The sequence below is a fragment of the Equus caballus genome, chromosome 8 (genome assembly GCF_041296265.1).
Source record: "Equus caballus isolate H_3958 breed thoroughbred chromosome 8, TB-T2T, whole genome shotgun sequence".
In the NCBI taxonomy this organism is placed as follows: Eukaryota; Metazoa; Chordata; class Mammalia; order Perissodactyla; family Equidae; genus Equus; species Equus caballus.
In genome coordinates this window covers 84,621,236-84,647,402 of record NC_091691.1, presented here as the reverse complement: position 1 = coordinate 84,647,402, position 26,167 = coordinate 84,621,236, and the positions used below count along the sequence as shown (strand labels likewise).

At 44.6% G+C, this 26,167-nt stretch overlaps 1 protein-coding gene across 2 annotated transcripts; it reads right to left on the bottom strand.

The window, feature by feature from the left end:
* Window positions 1-1,611: 1,611 nt before the first annotated feature.
* SEC11C (SEC11 homolog C, signal peptidase complex subunit) lies at window positions 1,612-13,875 on the bottom strand. 2 transcript variants are annotated; one of them, XM_001489285.7, is made up of 7 exons: window positions 13,748-13,875; window positions 13,276-13,543; window positions 10,723-10,832; window positions 7,020-7,169; window positions 4,184-4,303; window positions 2,446-2,503; window positions 1,612-1,812 (listed from the first exon to the last, which is right to left on the bottom strand). In XM_001489285.7, exons 2-7 carry the CDS (start codon window positions 13,360-13,362, stop codon window positions 1,759-1,761), a joined length of 579 nt encoding a protein of 192 aa, XP_001489335.2. In that variant the 5' UTR covers window positions 13,363-13,543; window positions 13,748-13,875; the 3' UTR covers window positions 1,612-1,758. The 2 variants fall into 2 exon arrangements, with proteins under 2 accessions (XP_001489335.2, XP_023503667.1); XM_023647899.2 differs by lacking the exon at window positions 7,020-7,169 and having other exon boundaries at window positions 13,748-13,827.
* Between the last annotated feature and the right edge of the window lie 12,292 nt (window positions 13,876-26,167).

Here is a 26,167-nt window from a genome sequence, read left to right as displayed (position 1 = left end):
TGTCACAGCAGCCTATTTTAGTAGCGATAAAGGATTAGAGGGCAAGCTGCCCTCATGGTTCACGCCTGCGTCTTTACCAAGTCACATGGATCACGCCTCTGTCTTTACCAAGTCACATGGATCACGCCTGCGTCTTTACCAAGTCACATGGATCACGCCTGCGTCTTTACCAAGTCACATGGATCACGCCTCTGTCTTTACCAAGTCAGGAGCTCACTCAGCAAGTGACTGGACAGGTGTATAATGAGGCCTGGGTTTACAGTGAACAGGACGCACACATAACCACAGGCACCATCTATTGAGCTGGTGCTGCCCACACGTCAAGCACCATGCCAAGTGTTCAATGAATCATTGACGTGTTCCTCAGGACAGCTGGAGGCCTAATGCGCTTCTTATCCTCCAGCTGAGGCTGAGGGAAGTTAGGTAACTTGCTCGAGGCCCATAGGTGGTTAAGAGACTTTTAGGGATTCCAAATTCTTAGCTCAGAATTGGACAAACCTAAAAGAATGAGGTAGATTTGTAAGTTGTGACCAAAAGGACGTCAATGTCACATTGTTCAGTGAAGAGAGAACATTTTTTGTAAAACTGAAGAGTGCATTTGAAATCACCACTGGCCTCCTTTCTATTCCTCTAACACTTTGCTACACAGTGTGGTCCGGGCACGAGCAGCATTGGCATCCTCTGAGTGTTAGGAAGGCAGAGTCTTGGCCCCCACCCCAGACCTCCTGGGTCAGAATCCGCATCTAACAAGAGCCAGGTGTTCTGCATCCTTGATAAAGCTTGAGAACATTCCCTGCTGGGGGCCTCGACACTCACTGGAACCTCTTCTCCAAGGTTTACATGCCTCATTCCCTCTCACTTCTCTGAGCTCTGCTTGACATCACCTCCTCAGGTCTCCCCTGACCTCCATGTGGAAAGCACCACCCCTCCTGAAACCACGTCAGTTCATCATCTTTTCCTCCACTGCACCGTAAACTCCGTCCAGGCTGGGACTTTGCATCGCCAGCACCCAACAGCGGCTGGGGTACCAGCGCCTGATAGATAGTTTAATGAAGCATTATTTCATATGCAGGACGACATATGGTGCAAATATAACAAAATGAAACTAAAATAACGGACCTCCCTGAGAAATGGAAAAGGGAGATGGAGGAAAGAGACAGGCCCCTTCTACCCTCCTGTCCTTTTTGCAGTTTTTCAAAGGCGTATGCAACTATTCTTATACCTTATTAAACACGTTTCAAATAATTACCCAACTTTTGTAAGATACAACCCGCCACAAAAACAAAGCAGATGACACCTTTCCTTCTTCAAAGGTTTTAGGCTTTGTTATGCATCAGATTATACTTTAATAAATCAGAAACCATCTCCTTTTAAGGGCCTGTTGCTCCCCCTGGAAATGCCATTATGTTATGCAAAGAATTTTATTTTTGAAGCTAAGACATTACAACTATACCATGTGGACTACGTGTTGTCCCCACGATCAGGCCAGGCCCAGACACGGCCTGCCAGGTTCCTGCAGTGGCCCAGGCCTCACGCTCAGTTAAGAAGGACTACCAGGAGCGGCAGGTAGATGGGGGAGATTCAAATCAGAGCGGACAAAAGACAATAAGCTTTACTGATGAATCATTTATTTGGACAACACAAAGAGGTCTCCACATTGTTTCCTTTTATACATAAAGTGGAACAGCTCAAATATATTAGTTTTTCTCTTTTTCAACAGAATTCATTTCCATCTCGTCCCAGGAACTGCTTCTCATTTTAGGATTCACGTTTTAGTAACACATACGCACCCATTACAGCCAAAAGAGCATACTGTGAAGAAAACACAGCGGGAAATTACCGAGAGGTTGACAAATAAATTTGGTCTATAAATGTATCCAGATGAAGTCTGTTCAATACTGGACTGAGGACAGAATCAAAAGATGGCCTCTTCCCCACGCCTTGTTCTCCAAAGGAGATGTTCAATGCCACATTAGAACCCCAAAAAAGACATTGTTAGAAACCCAAAAAGACATTGATGGACTAAGATCAGAAACCCAACAAACACAACTAACGCACTACTCATTCCTGCATAGGTTTCCTATTGTTTTCAAGTGATTAAAAAATATACATAGGTATCACTTTTACTGAAGTTGGGAGGCAAGTATTACTGGGTCTACTGGACTACTTTTTTGGTATGTTTACAGATTTCCAGAATAAAAAGCAACAAATATATAGGTGCCATTTTAGAACACACACACTATAAACGTACAAGGCGAAAGTAGCTATTTTAAATAATTAATTTGTGTCAATAATTTAAATGATTATGTAAATTTGCAGTTAACTACAAATACTCTGCAGGAAAAATAACTAGCAAAACATTTTAAACAGACTGCATCTTTACAGTTGTACATGCAAAAGCTCCAATATATTTTTTTAAATACAGACACACACATAAATTCCTACCTTGAATTTTGGATAGTCATTCATTATTATGGTGACCATACCAACATATGGTAAAAACCTAAATTGTGAGATAAAAAACGAGAAATACACAAATTGTAATAAGATGATAGCAACATTTGAAAACACTATATCAGGCTGAAGAAACAAATCTTCCTTAGGAACACAACTCATGGGGGCAGGAAGGACAATATCCCCTCCTATCTCAGAAGGTTTTTTTAGGAAGAAGCATCAGAGCCAGCAGCCAGGACAATTTTCTAAGGAGACACGATTTGAGCTAGAAGGTCACCTGTCTTCACCTGCTGCATTCACCATAACAGAATTGAAATAATTCTTTGAGCCACTTGTACAAACGGAGTGGGCAACTTTCACAAATCTAGTTTTAAATTTTTTTAGCAGAGAAGTAAGATTCAGACAGTCTATATAAAAACCGCTGTTAGAGAAAGCTTTTAAAGCACAGGAATAATTAGTCTGTAACTGAAAGAATCATCATCATTTTCATTTCACAGTGCTTTTCAGATGTAACACACAAGTTTATTGGGCAGTGAATACAAACGTGACTCCCATAACTTACACCCAAACGTGATTATGATCCCAGAGAGAGAAGGTTCAGAGCAGAAGCTGGCTGATGATTATGCTGATAAAATTAATGTAAATATGTAATCAGTCTGTCCCAGGTCTCAATCATCGCCCTAATGGGAAACATGGTAACACACCCTCCATACGCTCCACTCTTATTTAAATCAGCAGCTTGGATCTCTTGCTTAAATAAAGCTTATCACCAGAGTGTCTAAAGATACAGCCCTGAGCAGCTGGAAGTCTCTCATCTCCCCACAGATGTGCAAGTGGAAACACAACAAAGTAAAAACAGTTAAAAGGTGAGCAGAGGAGGAAAGGCACAGAGAGAGGCCTTTTTACACCACATCTGATGAACCAAGCTGAATCTCAGAAAATGGTAAGTAGTGTGCTCCAGCCTCACAGCTGGTGGGATTTAGATAAGATAAAAAAAGACATTTCTAACAAGGCTTCAACATAAAAACAGTCACCAAGAGAGGGCAAGCATCACCTGTTTTTTTGCTTTTAAATAAGAGGTTATACTCTCTGCTGTGTCAGTCAGAAGCAGAACTCATTGCTGGGACAATTATGCAAAGATGAATATTAAAATATTTATCTTAGGGCTGTTTTTAGTAGTGAAAAACAGGAAATAATCTAAATGTCCAGCAAAAGAGGTCTGACTGGTTAAACAAGTTACGCTGCTCAGGGGAACAGCATGGAGCCATTGAGAAGACAGAGATGGAGGTCTGACAGAGAAAACTATTTCCAACTTCCTGTTGGGTAAAAAAAATCAAATTCTTCTATGCAAAATTATGTCATCTATGCGCACACACCTGCATAGGCACAGGGAACAGCTAGGAAAGTGTTACACAGTGGTTATCTCTGGGAGGACTTCTTATAATTAAGTCAAATCCACAAATCACGAATCTCTAGGTGAGGATTTATTTCAAAAATAGAGTTCCACCCACGACATAGATAATAAACTTGCATTCAGTTTTAGATTTTAGGTCCTTATGAGCGCTGAGTTTTACTTAGTCACCACACTATAAACTAGAACTACTTATAAGTCTCCTGACATATAATATTTGTAATGAACGATTCTATTAGCCTATACATTTAGTTTGTTTGCTTCTAAACATTTTTGTGGTTTCTGACTGTTCCGTATAACTTAAAAGTTAATCCTCACCCTCTGGCTCTTCCCACCACGTCCTTCTTTTCCAGCCAGTTCTGGCCTTCTTTGTACAAGCCTCTATCATCGACTTCATTATTATCTCCTTTAGTCAGAAATTTGATGTCTCCATTATCTCTGGAAAGCAAAACAACGTCCTCTCAAAAATCATTTTCAGCAGAAGCATCATTAGAAAAATATAAGTTTACCCAACACTTTACAGTCAGATATGGGCATTTAGAAAAGCAGTCAAAGATAACTTGATGTTTCTTGGTCTAAGATGATTGCTTACAGATAACCATTCAACTAAAGCACAAATCTAGTGACAATTTTGAAGATTTAAACTCTAAGAGGCCGGCCCAGTAGCCAAGTGGCTAAGTTAGCATGCTCTGCTTTGGGAGCCCAGGGCTTTACCAGTTCGGATCCTGGGTGTAGACCTAGCACCACTCATCAGGGCACACTGAGGCGGCATCCTACATGGCACAACCAGAAGGACCTGCAACTAGAATACACAACTATGTACTGGGGGGGCTTTGGGAAGAAGGAAAAAAAAAGGAAGATTGGCAACAGATGTTAGCTCAGGTGCTCATCTTAAAAAAGATAAAAACAACAAATTCAAGTTACCCTGACAACCAAAAAGCTTGGCGAAGCACAAGGGCTCAGTAAGGCAACACTTAGCTTCCAGCAACTATTTCATTCTTAGTCCCCATGGACCAACTTATTAACATGGATTATAGTCCTCTTTACTCGAGATATGAACTTGGTCCCAGATCACACAGAACGGAGCACAAAGTAATTCAAATGCAAGCGTGCTCTTACATCTCCTCAAACTTAGTTTTCCTTGCCAAAATAGACAGTGTTAATGCATTATTTCCTTCACCACTGAGCAAAGTGGAGTAAAATCCAGTCTGCTAATTGTAGACTCCACTTTGTTATCAGTGACATCGCCAATTCTGACTCCTAGCGCCCCTGTGTACAGCAGAGGGAACCCTGCCCAGTCTTTTTTCACCATCCTCTCACTTTCCCGTGCTATCTTAGACAATGCTCCACAGCTACTCATAGGGTTTTCGTGGCCAATTTTTTTGGAAGTGGGTGGCCAGGTCCTTCTTCTTAGCCTGTCTTAGTCTGGAAGCTCCACTGAAACCTGTCTGCCATGGGTGACCCTGCTGGTATTTGAAACACCAGTGGCACAGCTTTCAGCATCACAGCAACATGCAACTGCCACAGTATGACAACTGACAGACTGTGGTATGGTTCCCCGATGGGGAAACGAACCCAGGACGCAGCAGTGAAAGCACCGAATCTTAGACCACCAGAGCTGGCCGGCCTAGACACTAGAAACACAACATTGTAGCATTACAGAGCTATAAACAGGGTCTTCTTTCAATGATGCAAATGGAAAAAATGCATTATTATAATTTGATAAAATATTAAAAGCCCACAAAGATTTGAAACCACACCAAAAGGAGCAAGCTGATTTGTAGCTATCGTTCAAGGAAATCAATAGGATACAAATCCGGGCAGTCTCTCACAATTGATGCAAATTGCAGACAATCATTATTTCCTCAACTTTGAACAATTTCTCATCTTTAGGAATTATTTTTAAATCAAGTGAGAGTATTGTCACATTACAACTGAGCATATTTCTCCATCAGTAAGTTAACAAGCAGGGGCCGGCCCCGTGGCCAAGTGGGTAAGTTTGTGCACTCTGCTTCGGGGGCCCGGGGTTTTGCCAGCTCGAATCCTGGGCATGGACATGGCACAGCTCATCAGGCCATGCTGAGGCAGCATCCCACATGCCATAACTAGAAGGACCCACAACTAAAAATACATAACTACGTACCGGGGGGCTTTGGGAGAAAAAGGAAAAATAAAATCTTAAAAAAAAAAATAAGTTAACAAGCAGACATCAAGTAACATTAGTGCAGTACCAGGGTATTAATACAAACTGACAGAGTCGTTCTAATGTTTAGGATAAAATGAAGGGAATATCTTAAGTATCAACATCTTTGGGGAACACCTGGAAGCAGTGAATGGAATGGGAAATGTACAAATAATTATGGTGCACACACACACACACACGGGATGAGAAATGTTCCATTATTTAAAAAACATAAATATACATATCTAACTTTAATTCCCTAACTCATGCAGGTAAAAATGCTACGCTGAGCTGCATAAAGGTAAACGAATAATCAAGCATATAAAACGTGACATTTTTGCTAATCATGTGACTGTATTCTCTAACAGGAACTTAATATATTTGAGCTAGAAGTGATTGTCTCTGGTTCCCAAAAAGTGTCTTAATAAGTTACCCTGGCATTTAAGGGAGAGGCAAGGCCTTCTGTGGGGCAAGAATTAACACAGGATATGCAAGGACCGAACTGTGGGATGAGCTGGGGAAAGGAATTTTATCCATCCAGGGCTAATTTTACCTCTGAGAATGCCACTTGGTCCAAAGTGACATAGAGAAACAGGTAGCTTTCTGCCTTTCAGAAAACAATTCTCATATCAAAATAATCCAGTTATAATGGGACCTGATTTTCTTCGAGACTCCTTCAAATAATTAATACTATGCTACACTACATTCCCCCTCACATTGTGCAGCAATTCAAGTTTTTCAAGTGCTTTAGTAAACGTCAGTTCCGTTAACCGTCACAGTGTGAGTTACTGAGGGTAAAGTATCATCATTCGCGTCCTACAGACTGAGTCAAGAAGCAGATCCGAAGACCCCCAATTAGTAAATGGCAGAACCAGGAACATAATCCAGGCTTTCGCTACTTTTTACTCAACTATTAAAACTGTCTACCAAAAATTTACAAAACACCACCAAAAAGAAGTAAAGCCTCTTTACTTTTCATGAACTTTGATTACTCTGTGAACTATTGGAATGTCTCGTCCTTCGACTTTAAAAACGACGATTTCTCCAGCTCTTATAGGGTCTTCCCGGAAATTCGTTAGGAACAGAAGGTCGCCCCTGTGAAAGGCCGGCTCCATACTGCCACTAGAAAGAAACACAAAATCACATCTAAATTACCCTGGGTTCACCAGGTGAATATTTCAATTCATAAAGAATATAATGAACACATCAGTTAGAGTTTCAACTTTCATCAATAGTCAAGTAGGTCTATGAGTTATAAAAGAGGCCACGCTGGTTTCCTCCTGACGCTCAAGGTGATGACACTAAGTGGGAAAGGAAAAGGTCTCTTCTTAGATGTAAGTATGAAAAGGGCACTAGCAGGCCCCTCTGCATTTTGTATTAGGGAGAAAAAAGAATCAAGAATAATGTGGATTCTTTGGAGTAAAAGCCGCTAATTTCTAGCCTTAAAAAAAGTCCTACATCTCACATACGTTACTCTTTTCATTCAGAATTGCAGACTCTGAAAGCTGGTTAATACTCTAGGGCAATTCTTAGGTGTTATGGTGTATCCCCAGCACCCAAGACATGAACACACTCGTGCCAGGAATGAGAAACAAACAAAGACCACACTTAGGAGGATGATCGATCCCAAAGTCACACGGAGGCTTGGGACAAAACTCAAACCCAAGTCTTTTGATTCCTGCACGTCATCCTTTCGATCATATTCTACAAAAAGCCCAATTCTAACAAACGTTGACTGTTTTTGTTGTTGTTGTTGTTGTTTGCTAATTTTTTTTTCCTTTTCTCCCCAAAGCCCCCAGTACACAGTTGTGTATTTTTTTAGTTGTAGGTCCTTCTAGTTGTGGCATGTGGGATGCCGCCCCAACATGGCCTGATGAGTGGTGCCATGTCCGCACCCAGGACTTTAAAGAGGGGAACCCTGGGCTGCCAAAGCGGAGCACGCGAACCCAACCACTCAGCCAGGGGGCAGGCCCCACAAATGTTGACTGTTTTGATGAGGAGGTGAATAAATAATCCCACATAATACCAGTTTAAACCCATGCCAAAAATCTTTGATGGATTCAAAGTAAATTATAATCTAGTGGAAGCTGAAATAATCAAAATAGAATTCATTTTACATACAGTCATGCTTTGTTTTAATGCACGAGCAAATAAGACCTAGAAATATGACTGCAGGAGTCGTGTAACCAACAATAAGCAAATGTGTTGAGGGCAGGAAAGGGGAGAAAGAACCAGACTAGTGAAGAAATGGGGAGCTTTAAAGGAAAATGTTGAGTTCACAATGGGAACAGCTCAAGAAGTTGGCCCCCCTATACCTCCCAGCTCTGACACCCCTTAAACTTATCACACGCTCGGAATGCAGCAAGGAGAAGTGCACAGAGACTGGCTGGTCACTAAGTACCTGCTGATGTGTTTATTTTTAAGTGGAATCAGTGACACCAAGTATGGTAATAGATCCAGCATTCAAAAATAGGAAATCTGAATAAAAAAGGTAGAGAGGGCTAGCAACATACATGACTAAGAGGGAAAGAGAGAGAAAACATCTGGGGGGAAAAAAGTTAGGGTTTTTTTTGTCCCCCAACGTGGAAGTTTATTTTGTTTTCTGAAAATAAAACATGATTGCTTCAGGGTTTTGTTTCCTTCTCAAGAGTAATTAACGGCTACAATTCTTAAGACGTTTTCTTCATCTATTGCTTCATCTTTACTCTTTCAACAAAATTCCTGAAGACAGACAATAGGAAGCTGTCTCTAGAAAACCATCTTAGTCCATGACAACAACTAAGAATTGCAGCTAGAAAGACCTCGGGACAAGCCTCAGAGGCAGGAGAGTCACTGCAGTCTGGCATCAAGAGTCATTATCACGTCCCACAAGGAAAGCGGTTCTTTGAAATGTTTCACTAATATCAAAGTACACTTCTCTCCTCATGGGCCGGGGATTCCCCCAAGGTCACACATCTCTCGTGATGTCAACAGTTTATGTTGACAAACCAAAGTGCTTTAGAATTGTAAAGGATGTTTTAAAAAAAAGTCCCTAGATACTGCAATTTCACACCAATTTTGGTGTGCAAGACTGTCTGTGTGATTTAAGGAGAGCCAGAATGTCTCGGATCTAGTTTTGGCTCTGCCAAAAGTTAACTGTGAGATGCAAGTGACTTGGCCTCGCTGGGCCTCAGGTTCCTTATCTGTTGAGTGAGAGGGCCCATCTAAATCTGAGGGTATTAATTTCCTCTTTTTTTAAAACAGCCTTAAAATCCTTCCCTCAGATGCAATCTTACCAGGAAGGATAACCACATACAACACATAAAAGTGGAGCTGTCATAAGTGAAGCAAGGCTAAGGTATCTAGAATCCAGGAGCTTGGTCCCCTCTCCCTCCTAACCTATCCACCTGGACCCCTGGGCACTCCTGGAGCACAGCGTGAAACTCAGCGAATCAGAGGTCCCCTGAGCTCCATCTGTGATCTATGCTCTCCTAAGGCTCCTAAATTTCTGGAAACACCGTATCTCTACAAGTGGGCCTGTTGGCCAGCCACAAGAGAGTGGCCTGGTGAAGCCAGGGGCATGGCTAAAGCCCCATGATGTGGCAGCGGGCCCTAGTAGAGGGAAAGAGCACCGGCTTGGGAACCAAGCACCCTGCATGCCGGCCTTGGCTCCTGCCCTGGCCAGCTGTGACCCTGCCCCAGCCCACTGCTCCACCTGCAAAACAAAGGGGCTCCACTCGCACCCACAAGAAGACTCAACGATCTAGGACACATCGGACAGAAAGAATCCTGAAGCACCTAAGGGCTCCCAAACATGTAATTTTAATTTACTCAGCTTAAATTATTTATATAATTTCAAATTGATTAAGTTTTTCCCCTTGGATGACTTCATGGCTACATCAAGTTAACAAAAGTATTAACTTTTCTAAAGTAAACAGGCTGTGCTTTATAAGAGTAACAGTCTCAAGAAGAGAGTAGAAAGAATACTAATACAAGAGTATTACAGGGCCGGCCTGGTGGCGCAGCAGTTAAGTTCGCACGTTCCGCTTCTGGGCAGCCCGGGGTTCGCCAATTCAGATCCCGGGTGCGGACATGGCACCACTTGGCACGCCATGCTGTGGTAGGCGTCCCACATAGAAAGTAGAGGAAGATGGGCACGATGTTAGCTCAGGGCCAGTCTTCCGCTTTCAGCAGAAAGAGGAGGATTGGCAGTAGTTAGCTCAGGGCTAATCTTCCTCAAAAAAAAAAAAGAGTATTACAGAAGCAGCTTGAAAAAATACTAGACACTCTGCTAGGCACTGGAGATACATACTCCCTGCCTATTTGGTACAAAGAAAACCAAGTAACGGTTTTAAATTACTTATGTTTAAAAACCAATTTGGACACAAATAATGCACTAATACCACATTATTAAATTGTCATTTTATGTGGATTAAAATAATAAAATACAAAAGCAAATATATCGCACTGGAGCATTAGCATCGACATGATAAAAGCTCTAAAATGTCTGTTGGAAAAGATAAGATTTTTCAACAGATGCCAAAGAAAGTGAAATACTCTCAAAACAACTATCAATAATGAAGACTCTAATACTTTATCAATGAAAGCTCTGAGTCTTGGCTGTCACGCAGCCTTTCACTCAAGGCAACCCTGCTCCTCGGTCACGGGCAGCAGGGGGACAGGCTGCAAGACCCACCTCAGCACCACCACGATGGGGCTCTCGCTGCCAGTGAGGACGATCAAGCCTTTCCAGATCATGAGTGCCGAAGACACGATCATGGCAAAGTTTAGAACCTGGTAGTAGAGCTGGAACGAAAAAGGCAAAACCCAGAGTGAAAACCAACGGCAGAATACTCACGAACCCTAAGCTGGAGGTGTGCTTCTTAAAAAACAAACAAAGCAAAGCTGTGATTTTAGGACATGAAACTCACTCTCACAAACTGCAAAATTAGGTAGGATTTCAACGTTTGTCCATGGAATGAGCCTTCCACATATCGTCTCTCCTTCAATGAAAGAAAAGGAGAAAAAAACCAGAGCGATTTGTGGGACCTGCTTTGTGAAAACCTCGATAAACTCTACTTACCTCTCTGGGATTTTCCAGAACCTTCAACCCTGAGTGGTCCCACTGCTCAAGTCCTACCACTAGGCCTCCTGCTCTGGTGTAGAGTGCGGGGCCCACCTGAGAGCCGGGCACACACAGTGGGGCTCCCCTAGAACCCGTCCTCAGCCCCATGCCCAAAGCGGCCCCAAATGAGGCTTCTGAGTCCTACAGTACTCAGCAACGAGGCCACGCTGCATCTGAAATTACATTTGAAAAGTGAACAAAAACTTTAAACACCTGGACGCTTAAATTTTCAGTAAATGTTTTAAAAGATGAACAACAAATCTTTGGTTAAGAACCCCAGTGGGAAGGCCACCTGAGTCAATATCCAACTCTAAGCCAACCCCCAACACACACCTTAGCCCACTGAGTTAAGACCCACAGGACTTGTCCTCGGCCTTCCCTGTACCTCACATGCTGAAGCACAAGGGTGCTCCTTGCTGACAGCTGCCTGACACACCTGCCAACCCCTGGGGACTAAGAGGAAAGCAACACCTGCCCACGTCACAACAGCCTGTCGGTCTGTGGGTGAACTGTTAGCCCAGATGTCCACCATCCTCCAAGAGGCTGTAGGAGCAAAAGCCACTGTGCCTAGTATGACTCAAAATGTCAGCATCCACCCTTACAGTCCTGCCTGGTGGCTCCGTTTCAGTACCTGCCTCAATCTTCTCACAACTCCTGCAGTGGCCCTGGGTGATCTGAAGAGCCATGTGGATGGCCCACCTATAACTCTGGCATCTCAATTCCTGGACCTTCTCACCTCCAACGACCTTCTGCAACTCTCAGCATCATCCCTGGAACTGAAACTGCCCGCGCCCATATCTCTAGTTCAGTCATCGCCTCCCCCTGACCGCACCTGCCTGCTCTTCCGGCATGCGTGCTCCCTACAGGCAGGACTCCTTTTTCAGGATCCCAACCCTTCGCTTGTGTCTTTCCATCCTCGGTGTGCATGCTGTTCCTCGCAGGAGAGTATCCACATCCTCCAGGAGGCCTGGCAGCCCTCACTCCAGGACCTTCCGTTTACCCCTCCAGGGAATTACCCTCCAGACCTCTCCCTGGGAGGGGAAGACCTCTGAGTGGAGTTGGGGAGGACAGCAGGGGATCTGCTTCTCAGTTTTTCACCCAATCTAATTTATTTTAGCCCCGCCTCCCCTTCGCCCCCAGTTCTGGAGATACTTGGTACTGCCAATTCTGGAGTCTGTTAGGAGTCTGCGAGGAGTCTGCAGCATAAATAGTGCAGACTTATTCCTCAGTTTCCCCCACTGCTGGCTCCAGCTGTCAGCTGCCACACTTCCATCTGTTTTCTAGCTTCTAGGATTTGATGGATCTTATTTCCTTTCTCAGGCTTCCTATCTTGGAGTAACTGATGACTTTTCAAGTCCCTTTATTACAGTTTTGGTGGTATTTCAGAACAAGTGTGATTAGATAATCGAGATGCCATCTTAACTACCTACCAGCTTACCCTACTAGCTTTCCAGAACATCCTTTTGAAGTGAGCTTGGAACCAGGACTCAGATCACACGGCTGTGGACAACATCGTTTCCCTCAAACACCCAAATTTAATTTTCACTGAGACATAATGCAGGGTTATGAGCTCTTCTTGAAGAATGAATACAGTTTAAACGCAGTTTTAAACACAGTTTAGATATAGTTTAAGATGCAGCAAATACATTTTTAAAAATGCACAAGGCCTGGAGAAATGGGGCTGAACACTGTCAGGAAGTCTCAATAGGGATGTGCCAGGCGGATTCATAGGGTTCGGACTTCAGAGAGTGTAGACCGGCCCTGACAGCAGTGGTTCTCAAACTTCAGCGTGCCCTAGAACTTCCTGGCGGACCTGAGGATTTACATTTCAAACAAGAAGCTGCTGTTCTGGGGACCACAGTTTGAGAACCACTGCTCTGTACAATTGGTTCTCAGTCTTGGCTGCACACGGCAATCACCTGGGGAGTCTTTGGAACACAGTATACCTGGTCTCCATCCAAGACCACTGAATCAATAGGAGGGGAGGAGTGCTGGCATCCACGTTAAATGTATTTAACTTCGCTGGACGCCGTTCTTGCCGGAGCCCTCCCCGGGAAACTCCGACTCCCCGCAGTCGCAGCCGGTCCCGACCCTCGGGCGCGCCCCAACGCGGGCCTCCGTTACCTGGCGCTTGTTCATTTTCCTCAGGTCCCCGAAGATGTCCAAGCCGGACGCGGGGAGATGCGTCCCCACGGCGCCCGCGCGCACCATGGCGGGGTCTCTGGGGGCCGAGGAGGCCCGCGGGCTCGGAGTGTCACAGACAGCTACGGAGCACCAGCCCGGCTCGGGCTCACCAGGCCCGCGTCCTTGCGGACCGCGCGACCAGCGACTCGCTCCAGCGTCTGGGAATTGTAGTCCTTCGAGTCTTGGCCACCAGTGTACGTGGGAGGAACTGGAAGGGAAAAAAAACTATCACTCCCAGAATGCCAAGGGGCGAGAGCCTTGTCCAGTGAAGACCCAGGACTCCTGGGAGGGCAGCGACGGGCCTCGGGAGCCTGGTCCAACCCTTGCGAGCGAACTTGGGGGAGGGTGTGATCCTAAATATCGCACGGGCAACTAGGGGAAGTGACTACCCAAGGGGAACTGAATTCCTTACGACTCTGGTCAGGCGCCGAGAGGACACCTAAAGCTTCCTCACTTTCACCTAGCCGTGTATCTTGGCCATTGGATGACTGCGCCGAGAGAAGGCGGGGCTTCTACACTGGTGGCGGGCTGCTCTGACTCGGGGAGGAGCCTAAAGATGGGCAGGGCGGGTGGGCAGGGCTTGGAAGAGGCGGGAGTTTTGAAGCCACCGAGTTCCGCGCTCTGCAAGGAAGCATGTTTGTATCCTCTTGACCATGGTTGTGTCGCAACGGATATTAATTGAATGAATAAATAACCATCTAATTTTATACACGAACAAACAGAGGCCCAGAAAGGTTAAATGACACGGCCAAGGTTAAGTGGCAGATTCTGGAATAGAACTCAAATTTTACAATCTCCAAATTCTGGACTACTGCCGTCGTGATCAAGGATTATCTTTAGGTCATTCATTCACTCATTTATGCAGTATTTATTTCATTCACTTATTCACGAGTCTTTTTGGAGCACCTACTATGCATCTGGGCTTGTTCTACGCACTTGAGAAACTTCAGCAAACAAAACAAGCAAAGATCCCTGCCCTCATGAAGCTTACATTCTAGCAAGGGGATATATGATAAATAAGAAATTATTCAGTACCTAGAGGGTGGTGGTGCTATGGAAATAAGAAAAGGAGATAAGAGCGATAAGCCGCTCTGGGAGAAGGCAGAAGGTTGCAATTTAAGATATCCCAGAAGCTGACTCACTATGAAGCTAATGAAAGATAAGCTTTGGAATCCTTCATTTGCAAAGGCCCCTTCCAAGGCGTTGGAGAAAAATGGTCATATGGTTTTGTGAAATTTTAAAAAGCAAGATATTTGAATTACTATTGGTTGAGTCCTGTTTCTTTGCATTCCAACTTCCCCTCCATCATACTTCTTTCATGGAGAGGGATAAGGAGCATTTTGAGGGTCCAGCTAAGAAGTTGAGTTGGAGATACATTTAGTTTGGGTTTAGTGGATATATTTATGGGGTTCATGGTCATTTCCTGCCATCCTGGTGTAGGAACGGCTTCTGGAAATACTGTCACCCACTGTGCCAACTCACCTGACATCATGGCAGGAATTTGCACTCGAGGTGGTATCCTGATATGAGAGTGTCCTACTGCACCTGGCCTTGGAGGTGTGTGGGTAATGGTGGAGAAACAAGGTTTGACATGTATGGAGCAGAAGCTAGTCTGTGTAATATGCTTCCAAACACCAGCTGTATAAAATTGTAAGTGGAAGATGCAGTTCTCATCAGCCCATCAGGAAGATATAATGACAGGTAAAACTAGCACTAACAGTTGCTTGAACTAAGGTGGTAGCGGTGAGGGTGTTTAGATGTGTTCAGATTCTGGATATATTTTGAAGGCAGAGCCCTCAGGATTAGGGTATGAGAGAAGAAAGGAAGTTAAAGCTGACTCCAGGGTTTTTAGCCTGAGGAGTTAGAAAGACAGACTTGCCCTCATTTGAGATGAGGAGAGCTATGGGTGGAGCAGGTTTGTGGGAGAAGAGTAAGAATTCACATCACTGTGACCAACAAACCCGAGACCCAGGTTTTACCAGCCCAAGATCCTCATGCCACATCATTTGGACTTTGCCTCCATGTTCCTGCTTAGGCTGAGCACTGGGTAAGGAGCAGTGCAGAGACATTGGGTGCAAATCCCCAAGTACTGTCCAATCTCAGACTAGTTGATTAACTTCCTGGAACCATTTTCCTCATCTGTAAACTAAAAACCATACTGATTACAGCCACTATGGAAGACAGTTTGGTAGTTTTTTAACAAAACTCAGCATACTCTTCCCATCAGATCCAGCAATCATGCTCCTTGGTGTTTACCCAAAGGAGTTGAAAACTTATGTCTGTGCACCCTGCACATGATGTTTATAGCAGCTTTGTTCATAATTGCCAACACTTGGAAGCAACCAAGATGTCCTTCAGTAGGTGAATGGATAAATAAACTGTGGTACATCCAGACAATGGAATACTATTCAGCACTAAAAAAAAAAAAAACAAGGGGTATCAAGCCGTGAAAAGATATGAAGGAACATTAAACGCTTATTCCCAAGCGAAAGAAGCCAATTTGAAAAGACTACATGTTATATAATTCCAACTATATGTCATTCTGAAAAAGGCAAAACTATGGAGACAGTAAAAAGATCAGTGGTTGCCAGGAGTGAGTGGGGAGGGGTGAATAGGCAGAGCACAGAGGATTCTTAGGGCAGTGAAACTGTTCTGTTGGATGCTATAATGGTGGATACATGTCATTACACATTTGTCTAAACCCATAGAATGTACAACACCAAGAGTGAACCGTAATGTAAACTGTGGACTCTGGGTGATAATGATGCGTCAACGTAGGTTCATCAGTTATAACAGATGTACCACTCTGGTGAGTGATGTTGATAATGGGGAGGCTGTACATGTGTGAGGGCAGGGGTATACGGGAAACCTCTGTACCTTCCACTCAGTTTTACTGTAAATCTAAAACTGCTCTAAAAAAACTGTCTACTTAATTTGAAAAAAAACCCTATATCGCTAGTATCTGACCTGTTAGTTGTAACAATCACAGACAGGACATGTGTGAATGCTTTGTAAACTGTAAATTTTATAAGTGTTATACACGCATATGCCGTTTAGGGGGCTTGTCCCTAGAAATGGTGTAAACTGCATTGGCCTGCACAGAGCCATTGTAGCACAGGGCCCACTGAGCTGCCTTCCCCGCTCTGTATATGTTACTGATATTTAGTGTATCCTTTTCCCTGGGCTGCGATAACCAAAAGCCACAAGCTGGGTGGCTTAAAAACAACAGAAATTTGTTTTATCACAGTTCTGGAGGCTGAAAGTCCAAAATCAAGGTGTGGGCAGGGCTGTGCTCCCTCCGAAGCCTCTAGGGGAGGAGCCTTCCTTGCCTCTTCGAGCTTCTAGTAACCCCAGCCATTCCTTGGCTTATGGCAGCATCACTCCTATCTCTGCCTCCCTCTTCACGTCATCTTCCCTCTGTGTCTGTCTCTTGTCCTCTTATAGGGATAGCAGTCATATTGGATTTAGGACCCACCATACTCCTTGATTCTATCTTAAATTGATTACATCTGCAAAGAAAGGCCCTATTTCCAAAGCAGCTCACATTCAGAGGTACCCGGTGTTTTGAAAATATGTTTTCATGCATCTGTGTGCTGGAATTAGAATTTGGCAAAGTGGTTAGGAGCCTAGGCTCTGGTGTAAGACAGCCTTGGGTGCAAGCCAGGTTCTAAAACTTACTAGCTGTGTGGCCTTGGGCAAGTTAGCTCACCTTTCTGTCCCTCAACTTCCTCTCCTGTAAACTGGAGACATGATAATGATTACAACAACCTCACAGGCGTGCTGTTATGAAGAGTCATTCTTAGAAGTAAAGCACTTAGAACAGAGGGTAGTACATAGAACTCTGTAAATGTCAGCGTTTATAAGCATAATGATTATTATTATTATCATTATTATTACTACCAGTGAGCAGCACAATGACCAACACCATTCCGGTTCGTGGCTGAGTCTTAGCATCTCTCTGCATTCATTACAGATGCTCTAATGATGGATACGGCTAGTTCTGGTGTCACTCGTATGCCCCTGGCGCTCTCCTGACTAGACAAGTGGGAGGTAAGCTTGCATTTTAACATTCAGCAGGTCCTTTAACTGCTAAACTGTTCTATTTGGCCTTTGGAAAGCTATGAAACCACTTGCTGCGATGACTATCTGAAAATAGGATGCGAAGGGCGGTGAGACCACTGATGACTAAACAAAATAGAGACAGGCTAGCCGTGCTCAGATGGAGGGCAGTGCTGGCTCAGAGGCCAAAGCAGAGGAGAGCAGGCCCTGAACTGCCCTGTGTCCAGCACCGTGACAACCAAGGCTGGCGGGGCCACACTGGGCGGGGTATTGTTTATTAAGGTATCCACTCTACCCAGCCCTGCACTGGTGCTGGGGGGCAGGGAGGTGTCCCCACTCACCACGGTGACACACAGGAGGCTGTTCTTTGGGGCAGTCTTTTCTGTTAACCCGAATTTCCTGACAGAGCGGGCTGGCTCTGGGCTAAGTGCACTGCCCCGTCCAGGCTTTTTCTCACTTCCTGGTTTGGCCAAATGCCCCTTCCTTTACTTGATCCTGCTGTGGCTTTAGGTGCTGGCCCCTCCCTATGCTCCCTTGAGCCATTCTCTGAGCACTTCCGCTCTCAGAGAGGGTAAGTGGTCTGCCCAAGGTCACACTGCCAAACTGGGCACAGCTCGGTCTTGATGCCAGGTCCACGGGCTGGTGTTTTCTCCACTGGGACATCACATAAAGTATTTCAGGGACAATATTTTTTTACTTCATGCTTAGGCCACAGTGGTCTAAGCTCTGCCATTTACTAAGTGTGGTCATTTCAGACAAGTGAATTGATCTCTCTGAATGTTAGTATCTCATCTATGAAATGGGGCTGACGATAGCTGCCTTACAGGGATGTCGTGAGATTCAAGTGAGGTGATATATGCAGAGCACCCACCTGGCTCATAATAGACTCTCAGAGGCAGTAGGAGGAGTTATTGTTACTAATTTCTTTCCTTAATCCACAGAAATAAGTAACTTAAGAGAACTAGAGTGTTCTCTTTGTTTCCTGTCACTGGTGGTGACATTCCCAAAGAAAGTACTCCTTCTTATTAACTCTAGAGAATTCCAAGCTCTTTCCTAAGATGCACTGAGTTGATTCTCTTGACTTCGGTCTAGGGCTGCCATCATTCCAGCAGCCAAAAATTTGGCGCTGTTATTTTGGGAGCTCATCTGTCTGTGTCTGATGCTGGCACTCGTGTATAACATCCTCCCTACCATAAGCTTCAGCCTCCACCTATATTCTGGAAACTCTCAATCTGTATTCCAGTCAGGGGCTTCCTCTAGAGCCCCAAACCCGTAAACGCAGCTGCCTATGGACACTACTACATGGATGTCCCAAAGACTTCAAACTTAGCATTTCCAGAACAGAACTCATCCTTGTCTTCCTATCTCACTCTTCAGCCTGCTCTCCTGCTCTCCTTCCTGTATTCCTTATCTAGATTGATGGCACCTCTGTCTACCCAGATTCCAAATCTCGTAGTCATCCTTGATCCCTGCTGCCATCCCGCATACTTCTCACCCCACATCCAACTGTTAACCAGAAAGCCTGTCAATTCTACCTTCCAAGCATCTCTTTGTCTTTTCCTCTGCATACCCTGCCACTGCCCTGGCTCAATGCCTCCTCCTCTTTTCCCTTCAGCTTTAGCCATTTCTCTACCTCTAGTCCCACACCCCTCCAGTCTAACCTCCACATGCTGCTGGACTGTTCTTTTTAACTTGCAGGTTTGACCATGTTGAGCAAGTCACTGCTCAAAATTGTTCAGTGGTTCCCCATGGCCTAATAGGTTAAAATCTAAACCTCTCAATATGACACATAAAATTCTTTATTGCTTGGCCTTTGCATGCTTTTCTGACATTCAAGGGACAACCTTGTCCACAAATGAGATTGAAGGTCCACGATGAGTTGCCTTCATGCCTTCTATGGACTATGGAAGGGGCTGGCTGAGACCCAGGGGCTCCCCCTTCTCCCTGCTAGAGGGTAGCACCCAAGCCTAGCTTCCTACATGACCAGAACCTTCCCCCTTCTGGCAGCAGGACTAAGTATCCCACCACCCCAAATTTCTCAGGGTCCAGGGCAGGTGAGTTTCCCAAACAATTCTTGTACATAGGTGGCTCCACAAAGCCAGCCAGGTGTCGAACAGCCTACATATTCTCCTACTGATAAGAACACTTTCTCCCACTTGATCCATAAGAAAAAAGACCCAGATGGGCAAAGGTTCCATCCACTGGAGCAGCACCCACACCATGTTCATCAGACATCCTAGCACACTCACTTCTCCGCGGGGCAAAAGGGAAGACTGGGGAGACATGTGCATCTCTGCTTGATGACCTTGGCTTTGTGGGTTTTCCCCTTCCCAGGAAAGCCTGCATCTTAACCCATACCACGTGCCTTTCCGGACTTTATTCTAGTCCCTTGCATGACAGAGAGCAGCCCTAAACACACACCTATGGAAGGACACTAGCCTCACCTCGAACCTTTCCTCCTCTTGAAATTTGCAGTATAGCATTATTGAATTCCTCATAATGCCCTGAACACCCATGTTGTCACACCTTCATGCCTTTTTGTCAGCTGGATTGCATGTTTTTAATACCTGGTCTTTGTCCTAGTAATCTGTCTAGAAGACTCCTCCACATCCTGGAAGAAAAAGGTCTCACTCTACCTATTTGGGGAAGACTTTTTCCTCATACACCCAGACTCCCCTTCTCCTATTGCACTTACTGTACATTAGGCACCCTCTTTCTTAAAGTCATTCTCATATAGTCTCTGTCTCTCTGTAGAACTGTGTAATTCTCTAGGGTAGAGATAGAATCTCTTATATTCTGCATACCCGGCAGCAAGTGCAGTGCCTGGCAGATAGTAGGTGCTCAATTATAAAAAAAAAAAACTGGTCCAATCAATAAATAGCCTTGTCAGTTTCTTGCCTCTCAGCTCCAAATCCACCCTTCTTTACCCTGCTGTGTGATACTGGAGCTGGACCTTGCAGACGTTTCTCCATTGTCAGAGGGAATAATGTTGAGCTTTATTAAGCTTTGTCATTAGCCGGTGCTGGAGAAACACTGCAAGAGGAAGGGGCACCTCTTCCTAGTTCCACTGACATGTGAGACTCCTAGCAAGTCTCCCTGGCACCGCAAAAGATAGCTCCCTAGCAAGTGCAAGTAGTGCTCAAGGAGGTGGCTCCCCAGGGAGTCTCATCAGCATCATAGTAGGCAGTTTCCTTCTTGCCAGCTCCAGTCTGTCACCTCTCAGAGAACTTCTCCACACTCGGTAGTATGCACCTTAACTCTTTCTCTAAACCTTCCCAGTGGGACCTGTGGCCATTTACAGGAGTGACTGTACACTGAGAAAAGGAACTACCCAGATCTTTAGGGGATTACTAGACACTGTCTCTGAATTGACTTTAATTCCTAGACACAAAATTGTGACCGTGCCCGCAAGTCCAAGTAGGAGCTAATAGTGGTCAAGTAGTAGATTGAGATTAGCCCAAGTCTGACTCACAGTGGGACCAGTTGGTGTACGGATTCACTTGTGGTTATTTCCTTAGTTCTTGGATGCATATTTGGCATAGATACACTTGTCACTCTCAGAATCCCCATGTTCTCTCTCTGATCCATAAGTAAGAGCCATTATGGTAGGAAGAGCTAAGTGGAACCCCATAAAACACCCCCTCCTTACCAAGATAGTAAACCAGAAGCAACATCTCATCCCTGGGGGCATTGCAGAGAAATGTTTCTTCAGTGTCATTCAATTAGCTAAACCTAGAGAGGGCAAAAAAACTTAAATTGTTGGACTAGGCTTTAAGCAATTACATTTAAAATAATGGTCAGACATTTAAATCTTGTCAACTCAAAGTGAGTGGAGAACTTAGGCAATTCTTGGTGTAACACTCTTGCAAGAGTCCCACTTTTCAAACAAAATAATCTGTGTATTTCAGCCATGGGTGATTTTGGAGCCTGAATGGCCCAGTTATTGGCCAATTGCTCCATTTAGAATCATAACACCAAATACTTCAAAGGGATTCAGAATGCATCTAGGTCAAATTTCTACCACAGCTGGCAGCTCTTCTTTAAGATTGAACAATCATAAAGCTTCTATTGAAAGGATATTGAACAGCCCCAAAATTCTCTAGAAAAGTAGAGCAGAAGACAACCACTTATCAAAAATTATGCTCAACACTGTTGAAATTGCACTTCCTTAACAGTTGGCCCTAAAAACAGGGAAAGAGGCCATTTGATAGAGGAAAAGCAGAAGGTGTGACACCTGACCAGCCATCCTTCCAACCTCACACCCCTGGCCAAAGGACAGGGTATACCTTCAGCATCCGCACATTCCCTCCACATGATGTAGCTGTGACAGATGTGATCTTGGGGATCCTTCATAGACCAACTCTTGATGTTCTTGGACCGCAAGTTTTGTCTGTTTGACTTGTTCTTACAAAGGAAGTCATTAAAGTCAAGTGAGGTCTCGGTACCACTGAGCCCTCAGACCTCCAGTCCCACCCTTGACTGGTACTCAGCCTCTCTCTGTCTCTGTTCTCAGCTCCTCATTTTCCATCTCCAGCAGTGCTGTGATATCAAATGCAGAGTCTTAGCTCCTATTGGCCTGTTTCCTCCAAAGATCTAGGAAAAGGAGCAGGGTTTAATTCCTATCAGCCCTACTGCCAATACCTGGGAAGATCTAGTTTGACTAGTGTCAGAAATCAAGCATTCCTCTGCCTCATTATAGAGTTGTCTCTGATTTATTGTATGTCTTAAACCAAAACATAGTATTGCTTTATTTCTCCTTTTTCCATAAAGAAATAAGTATATCGATTTTCCTTCTGAAATCCCCTAAACACAGGCTGACAACCATACACCCTTCCTCCCCTCACGTGAGATAATCAGAAATAGAATTTTACAAAATCTCCCATACAACAATTGGTTCACTCTCTTACTTATTGATTTATTTGCTCTGTAGAGCACTAGGAATGCAGAGGTGAAAAAGACAGAGTTCTCAGATCGAGGTGAAGCTGTAAATGAGCAGACATGATTGTCAAATGGTATAAGAGGTGAACTAGGTAGGGCTTCATAAAAGGTATGTACTCTGCTTTAGAACCCCTTAGCACATCAGGGTAGCCCTTATGAATGGGGTGAGGAATTGCTACAGAGGCTATCCCAGCTAACATTTTTGCATGTGTATTTTGTATCAGATAAGTGCTTCTTTATTTGTTGTTAGTGCCGTCTAGTCGATTCTGACTCCTAGTGACCTGTGTACAGCAGAGCGGAACCCCGCCCGGTCTTTCTGTGCCATCCTCTCGCCTTCCGGCGCCATATCAGACAGTGCTCCACTGCTATTCATAGGGTTTTCACTGCTGATTTTTTCAGAAGTGGGTGGCCAGGTCCTTCTTCCTAGTCTGTGTAGTCTGGAAGCTCCACTGAAACCTGTCCACCAGGGGTGACCCTGCTGGTATTTGAAATACCAATGGCTTAGCTTTCAGTATCACAGCAACAGGCAGCCACCACAGTGTGACAACCAACACGTGGGTGGTGTGGTTTCCCAACTGGGAGATGAACTGGCGCCATGGCAGTGAGAGCACCAGATCTTAGCCACTAGACCAGACCACCAGGGCTGGCAGAGCTTCTTTATTCTTACTATCAGTTTCATGCTTACAAAAACCTCACTTCACAGAAAATGGAAAATAAGTCTCAGAGATGATAAGCAACTTGCCCAACATTACAAAGCTGAGAGATGACAGAGCCGGAACTTGAGTCCAGCTCTGTCAAATCTAAGATCATACTCTCACTCGCCAGCACACAGTCTCTCCTCTGTTCTTTTCTGCCCTTTGAAACCCACCCCCAGGTTTCAAACACAGTTCCAGGTGGGACTTTAACGTTTTAGTTTCTGCGTTCAAGTCACTGCCTACAGACTATGGTGTTGGAAACCAACGCCAGCCCCAAGTCACGAACACTGCAGAATCTCGGGGATCCTGGTCTACTTCTGCTTGATGGAGAGAGGTGGGACTCATTCTCAAATGGAGCACAAACAGGAAGACGTCTGATGGATGACTTGGAATTGGGTCAGCCCTAGCAGGAACACAGGAGCCTGGCTGGCTGGGTAGGAAGGAGTCGCATCGTCTCAGATCTGAGTCAGCAGCACCTGGTTAACGGTGCCAGACATCAGCTTTCTGAGTCGTTCTCTGCCTTCGCTGTCTTTTGCATCTGTGGAAGGATATGCCTCAGAAGAACTGCGCTGTTACCAGGGATGTCATCAGCAGAGGGTGGAAATTCGGGCTGCCTTTCCCTCCTCCTCAATCTGTCTCCAGCTCTGCTGCCTAAGTGCTCTTGTCAAAATAAGCCATTTCTCAAACTGCCACCCTCTTCTCTCCCAGCTGACTCTTCTGACTACCTCCCTATGCCTTACAGTTGTTACAACCAACCACGAGGAATTTTATGCTAAGAAAAGTGTCAGGAATAGTAACAAAGGAGAGGAACGAAAGAAGGAAGAAAGGAAGGAAGGAACAAAGGAACTAAGGAAGGTAGGAAGGAAGAAAGGAGGGAAGGAAGGAGGGAAGATGACATTCATTAACTAAAGATGCTCATTCTGAGGGAGCCGACCCCATGGCCAAGTGGTTACAGTTATGCCCTCTCTGCTTCGGCGGCCCAGAGTTCACTGGTTCAGATCCCAGATGCGGACCTACTCCACTCATCAGCCATGCTGTGGAGGCATCCCACATACAAAGTAGAGGAAGACTGGCACAGATGTTAGCTCAGGGCTAATCTTCCTCAAGCAAAAAAAGAGGAGGATTGGCAATGGATGTTACTCAGGGCAAACCTTCATCACACACACACACACACAAATAAAATTTTTAAAAAGATGCTCATTTTGATTTATGTCCCATGCTACCTGACTGTCGTGAGGTAGTCAAGAGCTTTTAAATTTGACTTCTCAGTTTAACTGAATGCTCTATTTTTAAAAAGGTAGGGAGCCATTTTCTTACATTTGCTACATGGATGAGGCTCAACACTTTCTGAAGGAGTTTATAGACATAGGAAGGCAGCCCCATGTAGTACTGGGTACCCTGAACAAGACTCAGAGATCTAGTTGTCTTCCTGGCTGTGCTCACATGTAGCAGTGTCACCTTGAACCATCCATCTTTCTCCTTGGGCCTCAATTTCTTCATCTGTAGAAACAAAATTGTGGCATCTAATGTCTTGTGGCAAGTATAAATTTCACAATCATGGCTTCTGGGGAGCAAAAATATAACTATATGCTCCAGTAACTTAGAAAATTTATATTAAAGCCCCCTCTGCCTGGTTTGCAGGAACTTAATATAGTCGCTTTGAGTTTTAAAACTGGGTCAATTTGAGATTATTTAAAAACTCTCTCCTACCCCCTCCCTTTCCTCCTCAGATGGCTACTGAGTTAAGGGTGGTGTACCCTGACTTTGAGAGGCTGTTATTTGCATCTGATTCTCCCTTTTGATCTGTCTCACTTCTGTTCTAGCATCCTTGGAAATGTAGTCTGTCTTTCTGGTCCTCAGACATGACCTCCTCCACTGCTGAGTCATGGGTTTCTGTCCTTAGTGCCCCCATTGAAGTGCCTGAGGTCCTGTCATAACCTTCGGTCTTCATACTCACATGTATAACCTCAAGCCCAAAGCTTCTTTGGGTCTACCAGTCCTCTCTCGTTTGGTCCTTTCTTGGGTAATTCCTGAGTGTTTCTGACTCCCGAGTGAGTTTTGGCACCGTCACTCAGCGTCACTTGGCCTTAAAACCCTCCACCCACCTCTATTCTATTATCCTACACCATTGTGGCTCAGAGGACACAGGTAACACACTCAGAGGTCCAGATGATGCCCCTCTGCTCTGGGATTATCAGTCTGAAAAACAGCATGTGTCTTTATACCTTGCTCCACCTTCAGGACCCAGGTGGAAGGGGCTGGATGCAACGACCACTCTTGTTATCTCTACTGATTCTCCTCTAACTTTCCTCTCTATACCCTAATTTAGTGTTTTGAAGGGCGTTCAAAGAAAAATTGGTTATGCTAGATAGCGATCCCATTCATATCTTTTTGGTTTTACATCTGAATTGTACCTTTGACCTTAGAAGTCAAGAATTCACCACTGTAGTCTCAGACTCTGAAGTGACCCTTTATTCCCCGAAGCAGGTAACTCATCTTTGGCTGTCTGTGCTGGGGCAAGGACAGAATCTTGGGATACAAAGGAAGAGATTAAAATGCAGGACGTGGAGAGATGGGGCAAAGCTGTTAATAATACACATGACAATTCTATGACTGGATAACATGATCCTGTGAAAAGGGAATTCTAAGTTTAAAATTAAGGGTTTGCTGTTCTTAAAGAAACTCATTAAAACTTACGTATTTATCGAACCCTTACTACCTGCATTGTTCTAGGATCTGGGAATTCAACAGTGCACAAAACAGATAAGGTTCTTGCTTGCGTTACATTTTATTCTATTAGGGAGAGAGACAATAAGTAAACAAATAAATAATTAAGGTAATTTTAGACATTTATAATGTTATGAATGATGAGAAGCCAGCCATGCCATCTAAATCTGGGAAGATTTAGAATCTGAATTCACGTCTACTCTCTGAAGCTGGACAGCTTTGGGGTATTCAGACCCACTTCAGACAGTACAGGGCAGTATAGACATAGTCCAGTGTCCCACGTGGTGGAAGAGAGAGTTGTGGTGCAAGCAAGCCCTCAGCTTTGGGGCCAACTATGAAGATGGGATTGAGACAGGCAGGAGAGGTAGGGAAGAGCCAGCAGCAGGTTGGCTATCCATGTGCAAGAGCAGCCC